Source organism: Solea senegalensis, linkage group LG5 (assembly GCF_019176455.1).
Source record: "Solea senegalensis isolate Sse05_10M linkage group LG5, IFAPA_SoseM_1, whole genome shotgun sequence".
NCBI lineage: Eukaryota > Metazoa > Chordata > Actinopteri > Pleuronectiformes > Soleidae > Solea > Solea senegalensis.
The window spans coordinates 26,403,813-26,427,584 of NC_058025.1; the positions used below are offsets into that span (position 1 = coordinate 26,403,813).

Here is a 23,772-nt window from a genome sequence, read left to right on the forward strand (position 1 = left end):
TGACACTTTGTCCACAGGTGATCACAACTGTGGATTATTTAGAGTTTAGGATTATCTTCACTCCTCAATGAGCCTCTGCTCTCACAAACATGAAACCACAGTCAGACCACAGTCACACCAGTAGACCACAGTCACACCAGTAGACCACAGTCACACCAGTAGACCACAGTCATACCAGTGGACCACAGTCACACCAGTAGACCACAGTCACACCACAGTCACACCAGTAGACCAAGGTCACACCAGTAGACCACAGTCATACCAGTAGACCACAGTCATACCAGTAGACCACAGTCACACCAGTCACACCAGTAGACCACAGTCACGCCAGACCAAGGTCACACCCACACCAGTAGACCAAGGTCACACCAGTAGACCACAGTCACACCAGTAGACCACAGTCACACCAGTAGACCACAGTCACACCAGTAGACCACAGTCACAGCACACTTACAAAAACACCTCAACTTTCTCCCTCAGGTCAAACCACAGCAGATCATTTTTAAAGATTCACTGTCAGCAAAAGTAAAACGCTGACACAATAAATGAAAGGTGACATGATTGAATAACCTGCTGCTGTGATCGTGTTGTTCTGAACAGATAAATGATAATAAAAGGATAAGATAAAGGATTATTAACATGTGAAACTGATAAAATTATCAATGTGTCCTTCAGTTGATCAGTGTTTCTAATCAGTGATAACAAATGAATCATCTCCTCACCAAACAGAGTGGATCCAGGACTTCACGTTTGCTGAGCAGTTACTGAGCTCTCGACGCCACCTGCTGGAGGTTTTACACACAAACAGGGTTAGATTTACATATCTGTTTACAACACATTCTGCTATAAAAGGTGTTTAAAAATATACTCAAACATGAATGTAAAACATACAGTGCTCAACAAATGTATGACACCTGTCATAAAAACAAGAAATAAAGAAAAAACATAATAAACATTTTAGAAATCCTTCAAAAACTGTTCATTTGGCAAATTATAATAAACTTTATTCGCCTTTTTTTTTTTTATCTCTGATCAAACATAAAATTCAACCACTAACACTAATTTTTTTGTTAATTTAATGTTAATTTTTGATTAATAATGTGCTTTACTGAAGACAGTCCTGGACACAGACCTGGTCCCTGGTCCATATTCACAGCAAACAGATGCTGAAGAGTCCTGGACACGGACCTGGTCCCTGGTCCATATTCACAGCAAACAGACACTGAAGAGTCCTAGACACGGACCTGGTCCCTGGTCCATACTCACAGCAAACAGATGCTGAAGAGTCCTGGACACAGACCTGGTCCCTGGTCCATATTCACAGCAAACAGAACCTGAATGAGTCTTTAAATAAAAACACATTAACGGCAACAAACTTACAAAGAAAATCATTTATTATCAAAGCAGTGACAGCGTTTTGTTTGTTGCGGTGACATGAAAACGGTCCTCACAAGGTTAGTACTTTAATACACAGTTTCACCATAAATACAACTGCATTTCCTTCAACTCATACACACACACACACACACACACACACCTGAACATCCTCTCAGGTAGAATCATTAACAATAATAATAATAATAATAATAATTAACCACAGTGTAGAAATATTCAGTCTTATGTAAAAGTGTATAATTACTCGGTTCAAAATAAACTCAAAGTACCAGAAGTAAAAATACTCACTTTGCATTTATGATTGACCATATAGTCTGACTAGATTATAGATTATAACAACAAATGAATTATGGGTAGAGATTGTTTCATCCTTTATATTAATATGCTGTCAGATAAATGTAAAGAGATTAAAGTAGAATCGTTTCCACCGAAATATCTGAAAAAGGGTAAAGTTCCTCAAAACTGTACCTAAATACATCATTGCAGTAAATGACTGAATGTTACTTTTCTTTTTTTATTTCTTTTTTACAAATCCAACATGTGCAGAAACAATGTGGTCACATGATTCATGTGAGAGGAAATTAAAAAAAAAAGAAAAAAAGTGACTCAGTTAATCCCAGATTTTCTGGCAAATTTCAAACCGCTAACAAAATGACAACAACACAGATTGGGTTGAATACTTTAAGTGTGAACGCTTTTAATGTCACATCAGATAAATGAAGTGCTGTAAAAATTGAGGAGGTGAACTAATATATGTGTAAAAGAGATTAAATTATATATAAAAAATATTTCAACCCCAGTATTAAAACCCTTAGAAGCACAGGGGGTAAAATTAAGATTAAAACAACTTGATTTGAATCTGCACATGTGATTGTTTCCACTTCACAAACTGAGTTCTATGATTGTTTTAATCCTGGTCTGTGCAAAATCACGGCAACTTAAAAACACACTAAAGCAGATAAAACAGCAGATTAAAGCACAGAGTAACTGAGCATCAGTCAGATTATTGGTGCATCAGTCAGATTATTGGTGCTGTGAAGATCCCTGTTAGAGTGAAAGCGGTCAGTGCAGGACACCAGGACCTTTTCAAGAATGACTCCAGAGCTCAGGCTCCGACGACCTGGCCTTCTGTGAGGACCGGTTCTTATCCGAGGACATGTCCTTCTTTGAAGGCCGGTTCTTCTCCGAGGACCTGTCCTTCAGCTGATACAGGGACAGGAAGTCTGGACAGAGATCAATTCCACCTTGGAGACACTTCAACACTGTCTGATGCCGTCAGTCTGGGACGTTCTGGAGATTAAAGCTACGGTCTCATCTCAGCGAGTTTATGGATGAAACTTTCTGTTGTAATCTCCTTACACTTGCTGGACGTTGACAGGACACGGAGAGACACGCTCATGTTATTTAATGTCCTGTTGTAGGTTGTTTTCCCTCAGGACTTTGGCACGTGGTGTGAGTTAGGCTGTCTTCACTGGTTTTCCTTGTGTGAGTGAGACAGGTTCTCTGTCAAGTCTTTACTGCGTGTCTGTACCTCATTGTACCTCATTGTACATCATACAGGAAACAACATCATATCAGATGTAACCAGTGAGAGACACACACAGAGAAACATCCCAGAGATCTGAGTCAACAGTGTCCAAGTGTCTGAGAGTGTAACCACACAGATCCAGGTCCACAGGAGACCGGGCTCTGGATTCTGATGCATATTGTATTTGTACCATTGTGGAGAGAGGGAGCAGCAGGTGGTGTCGACCAAGCGCTCCTGCGCAGCAGCACCGGGGGTGCGTTACATTCCTATGACAGTGCAGAGCAGGAAGAAGGAAAACAACGACAAAAACTCCAGTGACAAGAATCTGTCTTCAAACTGACCAATCAGAGTGAAGCACTTAGCCCTCTGTGTTTTTACTTAGCATGGGTTAGCATGATATCATGTGTTTAGCTGAATTATATTTCAAACCAAGACAACTGTGATTGGTTGGCCTGGTCTGGTCTGGTCTGGTCTGTTTCCTGATGGTTCAGTTTATAGTCCGGTCCGTGGCAGACTTCAGAGCTAGCAGGCTGCAGAAACATTGATTGGCTGTGACCAGTTGTGAGCGTGGAAATAAAAGAGACGATGCATCCAGGTGGTTAAACGGGCGGGGCGGGGGCCGCTCTTTGAGGCATCAGAGGTTGTCCTGCAGCAGACGGTTTTGGTTTTCTGATGAAGAAAAACAAAGTCTTCACTTCTACAATCATGAAAATCACACAATATTCAAATGCTAAGCTAACATGTAACCAGACCATGTGACTCACCCAAACCCAAGTTAACCAGTGGCCATTTAATTAGTAACACTGCTCGTTCACATGTCGCTAAAATGTAAATAAACTTTTTATGCTCGAGTTACAGGTCAGCGATACACACACACACACACACACACACACACACACAGGGCTAACGTGTGGGACCGTGGATTTCTGCTAAGCTAATGAATAATGTAAATGCATTAAAAGCTTATGCAGAGATTCTCCTCTCTTTACACATTATAAATATTGTACATGTGACACTGAGGTCAAACTGAAAAAGTTTATACAGACATGAGGAGTGTGTTTTTGAGTGTTTTGTTCAATCGAGTTAAAAAATGTTTGGCAAAAACTTGACAGATTCCTGACGGTTCAGTTTATCGTCATAAACCCGGAGTGTTTATGTTAATATTTTATACAAACTTTGGCTTTTGTGGGAAGAAAACATTACTCACACTTTACACAGACTTTAATGTAACATTGTAACATGATAGAAGAAAGCGGGCTTGTGTGTTACTGTTCTTACAGAGGAGGAGGAGGCGGCCTCAGAGCGTGGGAGGGCGTGAACCTGCTGCTCGTCACCACCTGATCACACAAACACCAATCATTTTAAGATGCGGTCAAAGCCAGGGTGAGACTCTGGTCAACAAAGGTAACACTTCATCATATTGTACTCTCTCTCAAAGTCTTGTGGTCATTTTGCATTGTCTGGAGTTGCTTTGTGTCTATTTGTTGTCAATCTGTCTCTTTGAAGCCATTCTATGTCGGTCTGTAGTCATTTAATGTGTCTTTGAAGCGCTATGACGTCTGTGTACAGAGTTGTGTCTCAGTGTGTCGTCAAACTGTGTCCTGATGTCATTGTTTTTGATGTTAATGTTAAAATCAACAAACAACCACAGTAGTAACAGAGCGGTGGGACAGTATGAGGAGTATTGCAGTAGTATGAGCAGTATTGCAGTAGTATTAGTTCAAATTTACCTCCTGCGGTGGCAGTAGCTGAGCGTGATGCTTCACATGGAGAGAGAGTAAAGGGTGTTAATGTTAGGACTCACAGTTATAACATCAACTGTCAGGTTGTGACGGACAGACAGGCACCATGATCTTGACAGACAGACACTTCTAACTGACTAACGTTAGAGTGAGTTAACAGGGAAATCTACAGATTCACTTCATCATCTACAGGTTAGTTAACTGAGCAGCTTCTTGTGATGATGATGTAAATTGTGCAGCAAATCACCATCATCATCATCATCACCTTCATGTGATCTGTTGCTGAAGCGTGAAACAAAGTTGTGCAGTGGCATTGTTGCCTCTTACCCCGTCTTTGACAATGTTGCCTGCGTTACTGCGAGTGACAGGTGGGGGTTGTGCTCTGGGAGGGGGCCCCCTGCTGGGATTGGCTGAAGCTGCACCATCACCTCTGAGGACAGAAGGTGAGAAAAGTTTAACAAGAGGAACTTAAAGACATCACAGTTACATAAAAACATGTAAATGTCCCATGAAGACATGTATGGGCGTGGCTTGTAGTAGTTTTACACAAAGTCTATCTATCACAGACACAAGTGGGTCATCCCATACAACACTCAACCAAGGAGAACACAGACTGTGTGTGTGTGTGTGTGTTGATACTCACTGGTATCCTTGTGGTCTCTTGCGACGGCTCAGCCCAAGTCGTCGCATCAGCTCGTTCCGTCTCAGAAACACAAAGACTCCCAGAGCGAGCAGAGGAAGGATGAAGAAGAAGAAGACGAGCAGACCGTCTCTGAGAGAAGTGTCTTTATCTGAGGACAAAGGTTGTGATGTTACAGCTCCGCTGAACCCACACTGCTGCAAACACGCTTCTTTTTTCACTCATTCACATCACAAGATGCTTTACACAACAGTTCTGCCATTCACTCATATTCATACAGTGCATATGTGCAGCTCTTTGTCTGTCACATGTCTTTCATACAGAGGGACACATCTGTATGTAGACTGGAGGAGCTGGGGATTGAACCCCCAACCCTTTTTTTTAGCCACAAGACAACTTTGTCTACCACTGAGCTGCCCGAGACCAAGTACCGAGATAACAGTACAAAGCTGGGCAAAGATACAAAGCTTAATATTCTCTGACTTAAACAGAAGTAACTATTGACAATCCTGGATCTCAGTCCTGGATCTCAGTCCTGGATCTCAGGGAATTTAAACAAACATAAGATGGATTCAGGCTGTGATTAGGCCCCTGGTGTCATCTCAGGTGTGTACCATTCCATGTGGGTCCACTGTCCACGCTGCCTCCGTATCCTTTGACCTCACAGAAGGGCGGAGCCCAGCTGTCGTCGCAGTGACAGTTCCGGTTACTGTTACACACCTGGTGGCAACAGAGAGACAGGTGAGTGTGTGACTGGCTTGGACACACACACACACGGGTCAACACACAGACAGACAGACGGACGGACGCGTCTCACCCCGTGTCCGTGACACTTTGTGTCCACGTCGCAGTCGTAGTTCAGGACGTCAGCGCTGCGACACTCGAAGTTCACACACACCTGAAACCCACAGAAGAACAGCATCAACACCTCCTCCACCTTGACCTCTCTCCTCGTCTCCTGTTCATCTCTTTACCTCTTCGTTTCCTTTCCTCTCCCCTCCCCTTCTTCTCTCTTATTGACACCTCTTTTTTCTCCCTCCCTCTGATTCTCCTAATCTCCTCGTTTCTTTTTCATCCTATATCAATCTTGTTTTCTCCTCATTTTCCCTACTTCACATCTCCTCTTCATCTCCTCCCCTTTTATCATCTCTTCTGGTCTCCTCTTGTTCTCATCCCTGAATCTCTTCATAGATTCATATACTCCCCTCACCCCCTCATTGTCTCATCTCCTTGTTTCCTTCTGCTTTCCTTCCTTCCACTCCTCTCTCCTCACCTTGTTGTCTCCACACTTGGTTCCTTCGTTCACCATGCCTGGGTCGGGGACGTCTGATCCCAGCATGAAGTCCACTCCGTAACATTTGGTGCCAGCGATCGGCGTGCTGATGATTGACGGTTCTATGCCGAAAACTGTCTGCGCCTGGACGTTGGAACACTGTAGCTTCCCACACAGGGCGTTTCTATGGAGACGGAAATGAGCATCACGTGGCTGTAGAGGCTTCTTGATGTGCGTATGTGTGTGTGTGTGTGTGTGTACCTGCTCTCACACTTCTTGTAACCATAGTTTTGGTACCCGCAGTTTCCAAAACGATCACCTTTACTGTTGACGTCTTTGAAACAGATTTCTGGAGCAGCCTTTGCCTCTGAGGAGGGGAGAGGAGGAGGGGGTAAAGGTGAAAGAGGTGTGGCAGGAGGAGGAGAAAAGAGGGGGAAAGAAGGAGGAACGAAAGGATGTTAGAGATAGAAGATTCTCCCTTAGAGCTAATATGACAACATTATAGTCACGGTGTGTGAGGCAGAGCGACATACTAGGTCCAAATATGGCCTGACACTGCTCGTCATGGTGCTGACACTTCCCATTGTAACAATAGGCCTGCTGGTCCCTGCAGGGCTGCCCGTTCTGAAACACACACACACACACATTTAGTCCACAGAGACCAAACATTTGTACATTAATACTATCATTATTATTATTATTATTAATAACATTATTATTAATAAAGCAGGCAAAAAAGATAGAGTATCACCTGGGCGAAGGTGTCGCTCTGACACAAGGACGAGGAGCCGTTACAGTACTCAGGAAGATCACACTCATTTGTGCTGGAACGACACACTGTTCCACCAGGGAGGTACTACACACACACACACACACACATTTATATTCATTATATTATAGAAATACCACAGTATTGCCATGTCCTTAGATTAGAGTCATCCCAACAGAACAGTACGTTGCTGACATTGCGTCTTTATTTTTGTCCGACACAGCTCGCTCACACAACAATGGCATCACTTTAGCAACAACAGTAATGTTTGTTTCATCATCAACGTGAGCCCTGACACCCAAAGGAAAACTGAACCGAAATGATTCTGCCCCATTTTTGTTGTTACGGCTGGGACTGTGTGTACTCACCTCACTAAAGTCAAGGCATTGCAATTATAGAGATTAATATTCATGCTTCAAAGAATAAATCAATTAAGAATCTATGGAAATATTTAGGAGGATCTCATTGAACGAGGGTGCCTCATCCTCCTTTCCCTGCGCTGTGCGCTTCTCCGTATCCAACGTATCTCCATATTCACTCTGTGTCTCTTTGTGTAGAAGACGCTTTAGTGCTGCAATTAAGGGAATGATGTCTCTTTAGGTAACTGCTCAGAGGGGGTGAAAAGAGAACAAAAGACATGTTCTCCGCGCTGTATGCAGCCAGGTTTCGCTTTTGTGCAAAGAGACTTTCCAGCATTTAATAGGTGCTGTTCCACCGTGTTCTCACCGCGTTCCAAACTGATCTTGGACGAGACTCTAAGCGGGAATAGACGGGCGCGTGCTGGCAGAGGTTTTTGCATGCGTCATCACAACGTCCTGTTTCAGTCGTGTTGTTTCGGTGATTAAAGCCTTTCGGATGAAAACTGAAAAATGCCTTTTTTGGCCATTTTCGGGCCACAATGTTTCGGTGCATCTCTAATCATTACGTGCTAAAGCGATGTGTACCTGTGAGTGCAGCCTAATCTGCTTGTGTTCAATAAGTTTAACAGCAGCTGTGTGTCTCTGCTGACCACTGTTGACTTAAAGGGATTGTAATCCGTTTGTCTTTGAGTGTTAAGTTAATATTTTGGCCAAGTTTCACCTGCACATGAATTGGATGGACTTACAGACACATAGACAAAACCATATTGCCTCCAGCCACTGGGTGTCACTATACACGCAGACAACTGTAAACAGACGGGTGTGACGATAGATGTTTACCTGACACTTGTAGCAACATTCTCCATAAGCACACTGAGCTCCAGACTTCAGTCTGCACGTCTGATACTCACAGCAGGGGTCTTTCTCACACTCCTGCACACACACACACACACACACACAGACACACAAAAACACACACACACACAGGGAGAGGTTGTAAATGCTGTTTTCATATTTAGTGGAGACAGTTTTGTGTTGTTGTTGTGACAGTTTCACACAATCCCATAAAGACAGATGAAAGAAGACACAAACCTGCTGGGATCCACAGTCACACTCCTCTCCCATGTCCACCAGTCTGTTCCCACAGTAGGGGGCGCTATAGGCATCATCAGACTGGGGCACATTCAAGAGGCACGTTCCCCCCGACAACAAGATCATCTTCTCAAAATCATCAGCGCTACAGCTGCTGAAGTTTGTGGAGCCTCTGCAGAAAGGAGGAGGTGGAGGAGGAAGAGGAAGCAGAAGAGGAAGAATAACAGAGGACATTTTAATTACAGTGTTTTGTTGGTGACTGGGCAATGTTACAGTGTTTGTGTGTGTGTGACATACGCGGCTACAGAGCTCATGATGCAGGCCTTAACAGGGCAGCTGCAGGAGCGTCCGTCGTCATGGTTCATCCCGAGGTTGTGACCGAGCTCATGAGCCACGATGGACGCGAACGAGGGAAGCCTATTATTAGTGAACTGTGTGAGAGAGAGAGAGAGAGCGAGATGAAGTTACCATGTTTCCAAAGTAACAGTCACTGAAGGGACAGGTGGCACAGCCAATGAGAGGAGAGCAGCGTACCGCGTTGATCCCTCCCCCGTGACTTCTGGAGCAGACGGTGGAGATAAAAGCCATCCCAGCCGTTTCTCCAAAGCCCCTCCTCCTGCGCACACACACACACACACACACCGTCTTCAGACCGTGTATGGAACGATTACAGTGTGACCACTTCTACATTAAAGTGATCCTTCATTAAATGACGCTTTTCATTTAGTTTAGAGAACATTTGACACAAGAGTGCACAAGAGTAAATAAATAAAAATAAAGCAACAAGTGAGCATAGATCTTGATTTGAAGCATGGAAGACATAGAAACAAAATGAGCCCGGCTGATTTCCTCTAAAGCATCATAAACACTGATTCTATTACAAATAAAAAGGGTATGAAGCATGAGTGGACTGACACTGGTTTGTGCTCTCTGAGTGCTTACTCTAATTTTACAAAAGAGTGTGTGTGTGTGTGTGTGTGTACTGACAGGATGAGTTGTGCCGAGTCATGGCGGCGGCGAGGAACCAGCTCCTTCTCTCTCCACTGGATGAATCGACTCAGCACTTCTCCTGCTCCCCCTTCGGTGTTGATCTTGTTCTGCTGAGTCCAGATCTCCAGACCGACCAGGACCACGCGAATGTTCAGCTGTATGTAGATCTGCATGAACACACACATTTGTTCACATACAGAAGAACGGCTTTGACTTCACTGCAGCTTTGTTGGTTGGTGTGTGTGTGTGTGTGTGTGTGTGTGTGTACTCACACTGTCGAGGAAGTTGGCCAGATGAACCATCTCCTCTCTCACTGCCGTTTCATTTTTGTTCATGAAATTAAACTGACAACAAAAACCAACAGAAGACAAACTTAGTTTTTATTGACTCAGTTTTTCACCCTTTCACATTTACCCTTTCACCCATGCCTTGATGTGAACTCACAGGGACAGGGGATGTAAAACTGTGGCCCAACAACCATCAGATTAAATTTGACCAGGAGAAAATGAGCGGTCATGAAGGAGCACACGGTTTCATCCCCTCCTCCTCCTCTTCACAGTGCCCACAACACGATTATGTGATTACTTATAATTAGTGTTTCGTTTGGTGAGAAACAGTCCACTTATTATGTGCTAATGAGATCAAGACATGTGTCACTAATAGATTTTAGATTGTGATGAATAATCAATAAAATCAGCTGCAAGTTTTAAGAGTTTACGGCTGGACTGACTCCGACACTCACTTCCTTATTTTTATTGCTTCATCCAAAAAACAAACCACAAAGTAGAACTGTGTTTTTTTTGACCCACTCAGCAGAATTAAGTCAACAGAGCAGAGTTTGTAACTTGTGGTCTCACGTTCATGTTGATTAGGAGGTATGTGTGTGTATGTGTGTGTGTGTGTGTGTGTGTGTGTGTGTGTGTGTGTGTCTCACCCTGTCATAGTCGACCACCAGTAGTAACTCCACGTAGTGAGTCTGATGAAGAACAGCTCGCTTCACCTGGAGAAATGTTCCTTTATGATTTCAAAGACCCACAACTTATAATATCACACCTGTGTGTGTGTGTGTGTGTGTGTGTGTGTGTGTGTGTGTGTGTGAACCTACTCTGCTGTGCTGCCTGTGGTGGATACTCTCAGGTTCATGCTCAGTGGTGTTGCTGTGGATGTGTCCGTCGTGTGGTGTTCCACAACCCCGGGGCTGTGATGTCACATCCTGCAGACGGTACACCAGGTGTTGTTCAGGGGCGGAGTCTAATGGCTCAATACCAAAACTGTCATCGGTGAGATGTAGCACTCCTCTAAAGACAGAAAAAGTGATTAAAATGTCACTAAATTCTCATAGCACACATAAGTTTACAGTTTCTGTGTGTGTGTGTGTGTGTGTTACCTGAGGCCGTTGCAGACACTCATAGCGACAGATGAACCGTCCATGTCCTGAACGAAGCCCCTGTAGTGACAGTGATTCTGCAAAACACAACAAGGGTGCAACGTGACTTCCATGACTGCAGACTGCTGTGACACCAGCAGGGGGCAGACATCAGCAGACAGATGTGGGTTGAATTGACCGCAGTGTTTGTGAGAAGCAGCCAAACAAGATTATGTGCTGATTTATGTCACAGTTTAAAAAAAAAAAAAAAAAAAAGAGGTCATAAAGAAAACCAGCATTTCTGATGCTGCCTTGTTTGTCACGTAGGGATAGAGGTCAGAGATCAACCAATAAGGGCTTTTTATTGGCTGATGCAAACTGATGGATTTTTTTAAACAGTTTAATTCTAACAAATGACATCTTCATTTTTGTTTCTGTACAATTATATATTTTAAATATAAATATTAAATGTAAAAATCAAACAAAAAGAAATCGTCTAAGGTGTAAAATTCCATAATAGTGAAATGAATAATATGTTGTGTATGTTTGTGTGTGTGTACACCAGAAGAAGACAGGATATATAATATATAATATATACTAAACATACACAGACTTAGGAAGGAAATTCCATCATGCTTGGTTTCATCCCAACAAAAAGTCTCAGTGATGAAGTGATTATGTCTTTCAGTATTCACTGAACTAAAAAATAAGAGAGTAATTATTTGTTTGAGAAATAATCAAAGGTGAAAAGGCCACATGGTCGTGACGTTATACAGTATTTGTTATCATAAATGATAATTGGAGTTCTGAGGTGTGGTTTCTGAGGAACTGGCACCAGGGACACCAGGACAAACTGATTTCAGCCACCTAACAAACGTCGTTTAAACCCCAGATTAATTCCACACTATCTGAAATATGTTTCGTCAGCATTACAAAGGCTTTAAGGCCGTCTAACTGTGAGATAAGGCAGTGAACAGAATTCTTAAGATAGCGTAAAGTTCTGCTGATGTGTGTCCTTTGTTAAGTGGAGAAATTGGGTCTTTTCTGTCGTCCCTGGTCAGAGCGTGTTTCCACCGCCTCGCCTCGGCACGGTTAAGTTGTGTTTCCACTACCTGTTACCTGGTACCAGGTACTTTCTTTGGTACCTGCTCTGGTGAGGTTCTAAGCGAGCTGAGGCGATACTATGCGTGACATCGCCAGACTGCCGGCCACTGATTGGTCAGAGTGCCGTCACAAGAATCAAGCCGAACAATTCCAAACTGTAGATCAGTTAAAAAGACTTAACAATCCTAAAAATGTGGCTTAATCTCCAACAATTACCAGTGAAATGTCTAAAATCTCCGTATTTAACAGTGGAGTCTGGTGTATTTGGCGACAGTGCTGCTGATCGTGGACTCTGACTCAGAACTGAACGAATGAATTAATTGATACTAATGATTCAGTTACACTGAAAACAACTGCTTTACAAGTCACCCGTTTGTGTGTGTGTGTGTGTGTAAAACCAAGTCACCGCAGTCGCATGCTGCCGTGAAGTGATGACTCCGCCCACTTTGAGGAGGTACTATTTTGTAGTGGAAAACCAAACCTAAACCGTGCTGTGCCGAGGCGAGTCCAGGCGAGGTGGGACCACAGGGGTAAAAGGGGCTTTACCTACCCCTGACCCCTGACCCCTGACCCCGGTCACAACACCACTTAACCTCTACTGTCTCTTCAAGGTTCCCCACTATGTTCCCCGTGCATGTGAGGGAGGAGTGTGTGTGTGTGTGAGATTACCTGTACAGGGGGTGTGGTTGTGATCACTGCTCCGCTCTGGTTGTAGGTGAACACAGTGAAGTCTGAAGGGAGCAGCAGTCTGAAAAAAGCACAGCATTCATTTAAACACAAAAAGCCCTCGGCATAGATGTCACTGTAAACAGTTTAATGCATGTTGAAATGTTTGTTTACTATGTATCTTGTTTATCTTTATCATGAACTTTATCAGCGTGTTAGTACTCCGGCGGCAAACACTGATACAACACTGCAGATACAAGAGAGCTTAGCACATCCTTCTTCTGAAAGAAACCCATGAATTTAAAATATCTAACATGTTTGCGTTTCGAGAAGCAGATTTCTTACAGACATAAACCATTATGTGACAACACTGACAGATGATGTGAAAAATGACTTCAGGTTTAGTGTGCGCACACAATCAGAGCTTTGACAGTAAATCAGGGAGAAGTGGACTCACTCGTTTCTCTCCAGATGAACAACATGATCATTTCCATCCACAGTGATGATGTAAGACACCTGCAGAAGCAGAAAGAACCCGTGAGGATTTCCTGACACACGATCATTCACAGACACTGAAGGAGCGGGGATTTGTTTTGTCGGAGCGACAATTCGGTGGAACTGTCACTCACACCCGGAGTGTACCTGGGGTTTCCCCCACAGTCCAAAGACATGTAGATTAGATGACTCTAAATTGACTGTAGGTGTGAGCGTGAGAGTGGACGTTTGTTTGTCTCTATGTGTCCCTGTGATGGACTGGTGACCTGTCCTGAAAATACAAAAGAAACGTTTCTACTACACTAGAAAAATAAATGGAACATTTTAAAACGCTGCTGGCTCGGTTTCAATTTGAGAACTGTGGAGAGGTGATGTAAATTCTTCAGAAACAATGTCAGTAACACTCACTTCCTCTAATCAGCTAATCAGCTTTCACAATCAGCTGTGAACACAAAGCTCTTTTATCACTGACGTTCATTTAGTCATCATTCTAATGAAAGCAGTCCTTTGCATTGGATAGTTTGTTTTCCAGAGTGTAAACAAGTCAATTATGCATTCATTTATGTATTAGTCCAAGGTCAGTGTGTGCATGTGTGTGTGTGTGTTTGTGTGTTCATTTACAGAAAAACTCTCAGCCAATCAGATTTTAGAGAGACCAGGTCTCACAGGAAGCTGGAGTTTTTAAAGTCATCAAACTGATTTCCTTCTGTTTCAAGCCTTTACGCTAAGCTAAGCTACGCTAAGTAGCTGCAGATCTGCTGCAGTGTGAACCTGAACATCTTTATATATCGTCCTCTCTGAGGATGTCTGAGAAATAACAGGCGAGGCAGTTAAACACACATTCACACGTTCACAAGCTGAATATAGTGATTAAAAATGCTTCAAAACAATTTCATAAAACAATTATTTTTCCATCTGTGCATTTTTTATATGGACACCAATGTAACTAGGTCACATGATTAGAAAGTGATTTTAGACCAGGTCCACAATGAATGTGTGCGCTGCATGTAATCTATGCTAATCTAATCCCGTTTTTCATTTATCTGGACATGTAAACAGATTAGAGCAGCCACACTGCCCGCTCTACTGGAAACACAACTATTGTTTCAATAGAATAAGAGAAGAGCAACAGTTGACAGTGAAAATGATCTCTATGAGATGAAATGATCTTCCTGTACACATTTAAATATCCAATCTTTAGAGAAACCTTTGCAGGACTGACACACGGACGGATCCACAGCTTCATACAGTGTCGTAACACACTACACACAACCATGACACTTTAAAAAGAATGGCAGCAGCTGTCAGACTGTACAACAAGCTCCTCATATACATGTATATGATCCCATGTTCAATCTTTGTTTATACTGTGTATATTCAGTGTGGAAACTGTCTATAATGTACATTCTACATTCTATTTTTACTTTTTTGCACAGGCTTTGTTTTAATATGTTTATATAATGTACTTTTTTTTGGTAATCCATGTTTATTATTTATTATCTTTATCTCAACTGTCTCTAACTGCTGTAAGGTAAATTTCCCCACTGCGGGACAATCTTATCTCATCGTATCTTCTCTTTTACAAAGTTCGACTGGAAGACAAACAAAGACACACCCACTCTCTAATATCATACTCACTCACTGCACAAATGCTCACATTTCAACATTGTGTGCGTGAGGTCATCTTCATTCCATTCAACAGGCTGGAACACGATCAACACACAGTGTGTTTTTAAGGTCATCCCTTTACATGAGCTCCTCTCAGCATCTCCCGCTGCTTCAGTTCCACCTTAAGTTTCTCTGTTTCTGTGAATCCATCCTCAACCAGAGGGCTGAGGATAAAGCAGTAGATAATGGATGGCTGGAAATAGTTATGAGATAAAGTGGAGACAAACTAAAATCAGCTGCTGTGCTAACACACACCAAAGGACAGAGGCGGGGTCATGTGACAGGGGGAGCTGAGTTTGCTTCCTGAGGTCAGAGGTGACAGAGCAGCCAGATAATGAAGCACCCACAGGGACACACAGCAAAATAATTACCTGACTGGGTAGTCTGCCATCCACGTCCCGCCTCAGCCTGCCTCCTATTGGCCGAGGGATGGTCAGCTGATAGGCAGTGAGGTGTTCTGTCTGCTGAGAGTCTGCGGGCAGAAACAACTGGTCAGTGAACACACTCAAGGCGACATCTGATTAATATACAGTACACCCAGGGAGAGAGTGTACTGTACATCCATCCAGAAACAAACAAAAGCACAGACACACAAACACACACTTTGCCTCCATCTGTTCACAACGTGTGTGTGGGTGGTGGTGATGTGTAACCATGGTAACGGCTTGTATTGTACTTTCTCTCTGTGTGTACAATGACCTGTCCGTCCTCACAGGCTGCCTGGAGTCACCAGTAGTAAAATGATTTTAGCGGCAGTGAAACATCATGACTGCGATTAGGAGACTTTGAAATGAATCTGCTGCTCACGCTGTCTTAAACTTTTCAAACTAACTTTTAAAACAACCACTTGTTCAACATTGATAAATATCTGAGGTAAGGAATTCAAAGAGATGATGTGTCTTTTATCTTAATTCAATACATAAACCTTATAATGATATAAAGGTGAATTTTGTAACATAACTAAGAAAACATTGCAATAATGATGTTTTTTTTTATTGCTTCATTAAGCTTTAAAACACACACACAACAACAAACAATGCTGTTTCTAATTCCTATGACTTGTGTTACTCTTGTACAGGTAGAGTCACTGCGGTGCCAGAGCCCAGAGCACAGGATGTTTCCCTCGGCTGATAACACCAGTGAGTGGTCGAGTACAAACTGCCGCAGATGCTGACAGACCGTCACCACATGATCTCCACCCACTGAATCACATCCTCTCTCACACTCTTCCCGACCACAGCCTCTGTGCTGAGCTTTCTCTTCTTCCTGCCTGCAGAGATAGACTCACACACTCATCTAAAGCAACTGAACAAAGGCCATACACTCCTGTGATTAATAAAAATCACGTTTACGTTGCCATAACATTAAAATCTAATTCTCTGAGAGAGAAAAGTAAAAAGTCACAGCTAAATCAAAAAAACAGTGAGTCATCGTTTCAGGGAAACGGTGTGTGTTCACATATTCATTCAGACTCCACATATTTAAGTGTTTTACTCACACACACGCACACACAGTTTATTTCCTGCCAGTGTCAGAACCGAAGAAAGCTGCTTAATGCTCAGGCCACAATACAGCACACACGCTCTGGACCGTTCACATGAAGAATGAAGAGTCCAAAGACACACAAAAACAAGTGGGAGATGGAAGCTGCTGAGATGACAGAAAAAGTTAACCTTTGTGTTAAATATGTGAATGTGTGCATCCTATTGTTCCTCTTAAGGAGCTTTGTCTGAGTCAGAATCTTCTTTGGCCTGTGACTCAAAAGACTTCCAAACATTTGAGATATTTTTTATTTTGGTACAACTCGAAGGCAAACAAAAATAAAAGTGTGTCGCAATGGCTCCACATCATGACTGTGTTGCTTTCATCGCACCCCCAATACAACAGTCCTGCAGTAAAAGGTTTTTATCACATCCACACACAAAAAGGTCTACATAAGTTATGCACTATGGCTTTAAATAACTCTGTCATGTTAAAAATAAAGTCATGTGATAGTTGAGGATTATAAGAATGTCCCTACATGAGACCACCTTTCTGACTGGAACCTGAACTTTGTTAACAGCTCTTTCACCAAATTCCATAGAGAAAATCTACATTTTAGCCATTAAACTTTCAGAGAGTACCACCGGTATTTTTGTGACCGTGTTGTCTGGCTCTTCCTCACTTACTCTCCTTTGAAACACCATCAGCATGTTCAAATGTTTTAAATAATCATGATTAGCACAGCTGCTATTGTGCCTTCATCAAACGTTGCTATACTATTTAATATTCATTTGTGTTCACAATGTTATTTCTATGGGGGAAAACTTTCTTAAAGGGTGAGGCAGGCCCATCCACAGTATCTCAGTTCTTGACCGTTAGGGCCGGTGTCAGTACCTCAGTACGCCAGTACCTCAGTACGCCAGTACCTCAGCACGCCAGTACCTCAGCACGCCAGTACCTCAGCACGCCAGTACCTCAGTACGCCAGTACCTCAGCATGCCAGTACCTCAGTATGCCAGAACCACAGTATGCCAGTACCACAATATGTCATTATCTCACTACCTAAGTATCTCAGAACGTCAGTATCTCAGTATGTCATTATCTCACTACCTCAGTACCTAAGTATCTCAGAACATCAGTACGTCACACTTCAAAACATTTAAACCATTCCCTTTAACTTTCATAAATAAAATATAAGTGACGTTATAACAAAAAACCTTATTGTTTAATTACAGAACTATCATATTTATTCCAGACAGTATACGTTGTTTTATTATCTTAATGTAAGATAATATACAAATAAACCACAAGTGCTGCCATATATTAAATAAGAATGTGGTTTCTGATCAATCAACAACCTGATCAGTGTGAGTCAGCAGTGTTTTTTAAGGTTAAGTCTGTAAACTTTGATTCATGCTGGGGGTTAAAGCTCTTAACGCCAGACCATAATGTGCTGCAGGATGGTGCAACAGACGTTCACTTAAGCAGGACTGCAGACGTTAAACCTTCAGGTGACAGGATTCCAGTAACTGAGCACAGACGGATGCACAAGCTTCATATCTATCACGTCCAAAAGACGTCTTTCCAGGGGATGCAGCTGCTTAGTAGAGCTGTCATGTGATTGGTCAAAGTCTCCCATCATGGGTTAGATCTCCCCAAGGCTGAAAACAGATGTTAGAGGACGAGCAGAAGTCTACCTCTCTCCAAGTTTACTTGATTTACACAATTATTGACCAATAACCACAAATAAATGTTGCCTAGCCCAGTTTTAAGTACAACATTTCTGTAGTACAATACAGTGCTTTGTGTAGTATATCTAGTACAGAATAATGCAGTTTCGTGTAACATACCATAGTACAGTACTTAATGTATTATGTAGTACAGTATTGTGTTGTATAGAGCAGTTTTACGTTTTATGCATTGTAGTCTAATAATACGTATAATACACAGTACTACTAGTGCTTATGTATTAGTATAGTACAACAGTGATGTATATTAGTATAGAGTACACTGCAGTCTAACAGTGTTAATATATTAGTATAGAGTACACTGCAGTACAACAGTGTTAATATATTAGTATAGAGTACACTGTAGTACAACAGTGTTTATATATGAGTATAGTATACACTGCAGTACAACAGTGTTTATATGAGTATAGCATACACTGTAGTACAACAGTGTTTATATATTAGTATAGAGTACACTGTAGTACAACAGTGTTTATATATTAGTATAGAGTACACTGTAGTACAACAGTGTTTATATGTTAGTATAGAGTACACTGTAGTACAACAGTGTTTAAATATTAGTATAGAGTACACTGTAGTACAACAGTGTTTATATATGAGTATAGAGTACACTGTAGTACAACAGTGTTTATATGTTAGTATAGAACACATCGCAGTAAAACAGTGTTTAATATATTAGTATAGAGTACACTGTAGTACAACAGTGTTTATATGTTAGTATAGAGTACATAGTAGCACAACAGTGTTTATATATTAGTATAGAGAACACCGTAGTAAAACAGTGTTTATATATTAGTATAGAGTACGCTGTAGTACAACAGTACCAGCACCAGACCCCACCCGTCCCTCCCTGGTCCCTCTTACCCCCGCAGAGACTCTCTCCGCTGAGCAGCAGTAGTAGCAGCAGACCGCAGACCTCCACTCTCCCTCCCATCTTCTTCCCGTTCTGCTGCATCCTCTGCCGGGGACCGTCCTACTCGTAATGTTCCCGGTAGTTCTGCTGTAGAAGTTGTAGTAAATGTTGTACTTGTGGAAGTAGTCCTTGTAGTTGTACTTGTAGTTGTCGTTGTCCTCCAGGCGTCCACGCCCGCAGAGGCTCATGCTAAACACTCAGCGGTGACTTTCTTCCTCGGCCGAGCCATGGCTGTCTGTCCCCGCTGATGGTCCGGGTTGACGGCGGTAAAGAGGAGCGGTTCTGTGGGACTCTAGTTAGTCTGTGACCAAAGACACGTACTCTGTGTGACTTCGTAAGACTCTGTGGGACCCGGGTCCGTCGTGAAAACCCGCAGCAGCGGTAGTCACTTCACTTGTCCGCTTGTAAACTCAACCCCCTCAAGACAGTGACGTCAGAGGAAACTCTGCGAGCTTAAACGAGGGAACTTCAAAATAAGAGCACACGCACACCATGAACGCATTCACTTTTTACAATTTTCAACAGCACCATCTAACGACACGGATGTCCCCCGAGACTGCCGGTTTAGGCGACGACAGCGCCACCTAACGACATGGATGAGAACAGACTGCAGTTTCTTACGTTGAGTACAATGTTTAACGATTAAAAAATCAACAATGATTATGTAATGATATCAAATCAAAAATGTTCTAGAAGTGCATAAACAAGTAAAGGGTTATTCCACTTAGTTCTAAAGGTTTATTCCAGATAAATACTAATAATAAATAGAAGAGTTGCATGTCAGGCCAAATGTAGATGGAATCTATAAAACGAAATGAATGTGCAATTACTAGATATCAACTAGATATTCAAACAGTTGTAGAGAGGAAAAACACATGCATTTCTTTTATATAATAATAATTAGAAACAAACGTTTACTGTAATAGACCTGTGTTCTAACAATAAAATAGAAGTGAAAGAAATAAACATTCCCTGAACACTGGGAGTGATGCTGCTGCTGCTCTACGGTAAAACAGTCTGTGGACTCTAGTGAGTTGTATAGGAGACGTTAGAAAGGATTGATTGATGCGAGTCATTAAACCTCTACAGTCAAACATGATCCTCCTAAATATTTTAAACACACTAGCAAACGTGTGTAAATCAAGCATTCAGTTTTAACGCCAAAAATAATAAAATGGCTGCCTGAATTTGCGGTCTACGGTATTGCAGACACCGTCTTCTCGTTCTTTTCTGTACCTTCATGGTATTATTTTCATATTCATGGTGATTCATTAATGATAACTTTGCTAAAGTAAGGTCTATGTTTAGTGCATATTGAATTATAAAGAAAGGTTAATTTGTAGCATTAGAAAGTTGTTTGTTTTCTCTTCCACTGATGAACTCATTCAATAATAAAAATGATGAAGTCGCCTTTCAGCACTTCAATTATAGGTTACAGTCATATTATAGCACTATCACTATCTATTATCACTGTCAGTTTAAGGGGAGCATATTTAATTATATCCAGTCAGAAACTAACTGTAAAATTTCATTACAAAATAAAAATGATCTCATACATGGACAAAACCTGAGGCTTTATTTTCCTTTTACATAGAAGACGTAACAATTGAACAAGCTCTGTTGTTAACACAAAAACAGGCTAAAGGTGACAATAAGCAGACTGTTGAATGAACAAGTAACAGGAACAAGTAGAAAAGACTGAATGAAAAGTGCTGATGTTTACGTCTGCGACACTTCGTCCAACTTGGGCTCTGAAAAACAAAAGCACACCGTTGATTATGTAATAACAAGTCCCTGATGTCAGTGAGGTCACACTATGGCATAACCTGCTTATGCCTGCAGCATCAACTGTCCTGGTGATCTGTAGCTGACTTCATACTCTAACCTTTTTTAGCTGGGTTACATCTTTAAGGAAACTGAGAATAAAACAAGGTGAAGTCATGGAAGCAAACTCAACAGCAGGAAAACCTCTTTGCTTAGGTGTCTTTCACAGCTAGAAACAACGTACACGGAACACAATCACTCAACCCACCTGTGAATTTAAACTCCGGAAAAGAAGAGAGGTCTCCACCACCATAGAGTCTCTGAAGCTTGGTTATCTCCTCTGCTAAAGTCTTCTCAAAATCTGAGCCGGCATCAACGACTCCTCCACTGGCCCTGCAGAAGAAGGAGAAACGTCACACAGATCCACGGAATAATCAAACTGTTCAAACGTCCTCAATCATGATGCTGCAGAATTGTCTTTATTCCCAGTACACAGTGATCCTTAAACCGCTACCACGCGGTTTTCAGAGCTCTTGAAAAAGAGAAGAGAAATGTGAAGTGGAGAGAGTGACACTTACTGGCTTTTTGTGGAATATTCGCGTATGGAGTCCAGGAAGAGCTTCTGAATGGGGTCCAGATGACCTGAAAGTCACAGGGTTAAAAAAACCCCAATGAGGTTCAGGTTCTCTTCAAAGAAAACACGTTTTTAAAAGAAAGATTATGATCCTTCTTTGACTTGAGCATTCCCACGTTAACAGTAACCCTCATGCAGAGGTGAAAGAACGGGGAAAGAACAGGTGAAAGGTGAGGTCAGCACACCGGTTAATATAGATCATGCTACGCTACACATTCATAACACTGCTGTAAGAGATACAATGTCACTTCAAATGTTCATCAGTCCACACAGCAACCAGGCTACAACCTCACCGAGTGCTGCAACAGGGAAAGTTCACATTTACTATTTACCGTAAAGTTAAAAAAGGGAGGAGCAACATAAAAAATATGACAGGTTGACGACGAAAACAAATGCAAAAGCAAGCAGAACAGCAATGCGTCACAACACAAAAACGGGATATTTGTAGTAGTGTTAATTATTCTGTTTACAGCAGATCATCTACCTCTGTCTTGCCCTGTCCCTCATGTCCTCTTCTGTTACACCACCTGTCCTCAATGAACCTTCTCTGTGGTCAGATACACCTTCAACATCCTTTGTCCGATATAATCGCTGTCCCTCCCGTTGAAATGACCAAACCATCTCAACCCTGACTCTCTTAGTTTATCTCCAAACCGTTCAGCCTGAGCTGTCCCTGGAATATGCTCCTTTTTAATCCGCTCCATCCTGGTCAGCATTTTCAGCTCGGACACCTTCACTCCACCTCCTCTCTTTTAGACACTGTAAGCAACCAATCGTGGTCTTCACCCTCTCCTTCACCTCCGTCACCTCTCATGCTCTGGTCTTTGGATGGTTGACCCCAGTTATTTAAAACTCATTCACTTTCACTACTTATCCTCCCTGTATCTTCACTCACCACCTCCTACTAACCCTAATTCCTCTTCTCTTCAATGCATACCTCCACCTCTCCAGGCTCTCTTGTACCTAACCCTAACCCTCACCACCCTCACCTTGAGCCCAATGAAATAACAGTGAGATAAATAGATTCAGTCTTATATTCAGATATTAGGCAGTGCAGTTAAGAAGCAAGGAGTGAAAAAAGTGTCAAAGCCAAACATTCAGTGCAGGTGAGGTGACACAACGACAAAGACATGCAAGACAACAGCTGAAGCAGCACAAACACACAACACAGTGAGCTGAAGTAGCTACAGGAAAGACTTCAGAGTCATATGTGTTTGATATTATCTGGCATGAAGAATGGAAGGTGTTGTGGTTATGGGCTAAAATGCATCTGCTAACACGGAGTAAAATAAAGAGTACAGTTCTGCAAAGCTACAACAAAACTGTGTTTGTGATGTTCTTATCTTTACAATATATCTGCAATCTCATCACAAACAGCTACTGTGTATTTGTATAAGGTGACAACTGCTGGTAGAACGCAGGATCCACAGAGGAAAAGGTGAAGGATCATGGAAGACAGGGAGGTCGTAGTGTGTACCCTCAAGTGGTTCAACTGGTTCAGCCGGGGCCTCCATTTGCAGTTCTTCTCCTGCAGTTTCAGCTACAACTGGAGCAGGGTCCACTAGCTCATCAGCACCGTCAACAGGAGCAGAAACGTCAGCCACAAGCTCGGCTGTAGGCTCTGGGGGAGAAACTTCAGATTCCTCAGCAGGTGGAGCTGCAATACTTTCAGCTATGGATGCAGCAGCAGTTTCTCCAATGGATTCACTCCCTGATGCAGCTTCAGCGATAGCCTCAATCACGGGTACAGCTACAGCGACAGCCTCTACCATGGGTACAGCTTCAGCGATAGCCTCAATCACGGGTACAGCCTCAGCCACAGCCTCTACCACGGGTGCAGCTTCGGACACAGCCTCTACCACGGGTGCAGCTTCAGCTTCAGCCACAGCTTCTACCACGGGTGCAGCTTCGGACACAGCCTCTACCACGGGTGCAGCTTCAGCCACAGCTTCTACCATGGGTACAGCTTCAGCCACAGCCTCAGCCACAGCCACAGCTTCTACCGGGTACAGCTTCAGCCACAGCCACAGCCTCTACCACGGGTACAGCTTCAGCCACAGCACCCAGCCAGCCACAGCCTGGTACAGCTTCAGCCACAGCCTCTACCACGGGTACAGCTTCAGCCACAGCACCACAGGTACAGC

At 42.6% G+C, this 23,772-nt stretch overlaps 2 protein-coding genes across 4 annotated transcripts; both read right to left on the minus strand.

Moving 5' to 3' along the window:
* Window positions 1-1,376: 1,376 nt before the first annotated feature.
* Window positions 1,377-19,657, minus strand: LOC122769972 (disintegrin and metalloproteinase domain-containing protein 9-like). Of its 2 annotated transcripts, XM_044026905.1 has the most exons (24): window positions 19,182-19,657; window positions 15,459-15,559; window positions 13,382-13,440; window positions 12,928-13,006; window positions 11,176-11,252; window positions 10,894-11,086; window positions 10,723-10,788; window positions 10,061-10,132; window positions 9,786-9,955; window positions 9,333-9,414; window positions 9,096-9,229; window positions 8,799-8,970; window positions 8,547-8,639; window positions 7,330-7,434; window positions 7,112-7,202; window positions 6,840-6,945; window positions 6,579-6,762; window positions 6,123-6,203; window positions 5,920-6,025; window positions 5,309-5,456; window positions 4,993-5,095; window positions 4,654-4,683; window positions 4,202-4,260; window positions 1,377-3,592 (listed from the first exon to the last, which is right to left on the minus strand). In XM_044026905.1, exons 1-24 carry the CDS (start codon window positions 19,270-19,272, stop codon window positions 3,523-3,525), a joined length of 2,472 nt encoding a protein of 823 aa, XP_043882840.1. In that variant the 5' UTR covers window positions 19,273-19,657; the 3' UTR covers window positions 1,377-3,522. The 2 variants fall into 2 exon arrangements, with proteins under 2 accessions (XP_043882840.1, XP_043882841.1); XM_044026906.1 differs by lacking the exon at window positions 4,654-4,683.
* Window positions 19,658-20,785: 1,128 nt separating this feature from the next.
* LOC122769974 (induced stolen tip protein TUB8-like) lies at window positions 20,786-23,752 on the minus strand. Of its 2 annotated transcripts, XM_044026909.1 has the most exons (5): window positions 23,735-23,752; window positions 23,106-23,583; window positions 21,573-21,636; window positions 21,263-21,387; window positions 20,786-20,981 (listed from the first exon to the last, which is right to left on the minus strand). In XM_044026909.1, the coding sequence occupies exons 2-5, from the start codon at window positions 23,398-23,400 to the stop codon at window positions 20,950-20,952; spliced, it is 516 nt and encodes a 171-aa protein (XP_043882844.1). In that variant the 5' UTR covers window positions 23,401-23,583; window positions 23,735-23,752; the 3' UTR covers window positions 20,786-20,949. The 2 variants fall into 2 exon arrangements, with proteins under 2 accessions (XP_043882844.1, XP_043882843.1); XM_044026908.1 differs by lacking the exon at window positions 23,735-23,752 and having other exon boundaries at window positions 23,106-23,646.
* Window positions 23,753-23,772: the final 20 nt, after the last annotated feature.

Bases quoted from the DNA above. Each gene is read 5' to 3' on its own strand.
- LOC122769972 (XM_044026905.1), bottom strand. From the start codon at position 19,272: ATGCAGCAGAACGGGAAGAAGATGGGAGGGAGAGTGGAGGTCTGCGGT. The intron at 6,763-6,839 runs GTACACACACAC...CCGTCTCCATAG, and splicing joins TACAAGAAGTGTGAGAGCAG to AAACGCCCTGTGTGGGAAGC. The intron at 5,457-5,919 runs GTACACACCTGA...CTTTGTCCTCAG, and splicing joins CAGTGGACCCACATGGAATG to ATAAAGACACTTCTCTCAGA.
- LOC122769974 (XM_044026908.1), bottom strand. From the start codon at position 23,586: ATGGTAGAAGCTGTGGCTGAAGCTGCACCCGTGGTAGAGGCTGTGTCC. The intron at 21,637-23,105 runs GTACACACTACG...TGTGACTTTCAG, and splicing joins ACCAGTTGAACCACTTGAGG to GTCATCTGGACCCCATTCAG. The intron at 20,982-21,262 runs GTGGGTTGAGTG...TTTGTTTTTCAG, and splicing joins TCCGGAGTTTAAATTCACAG to AGCCCAAGTTGGACGAAGTG.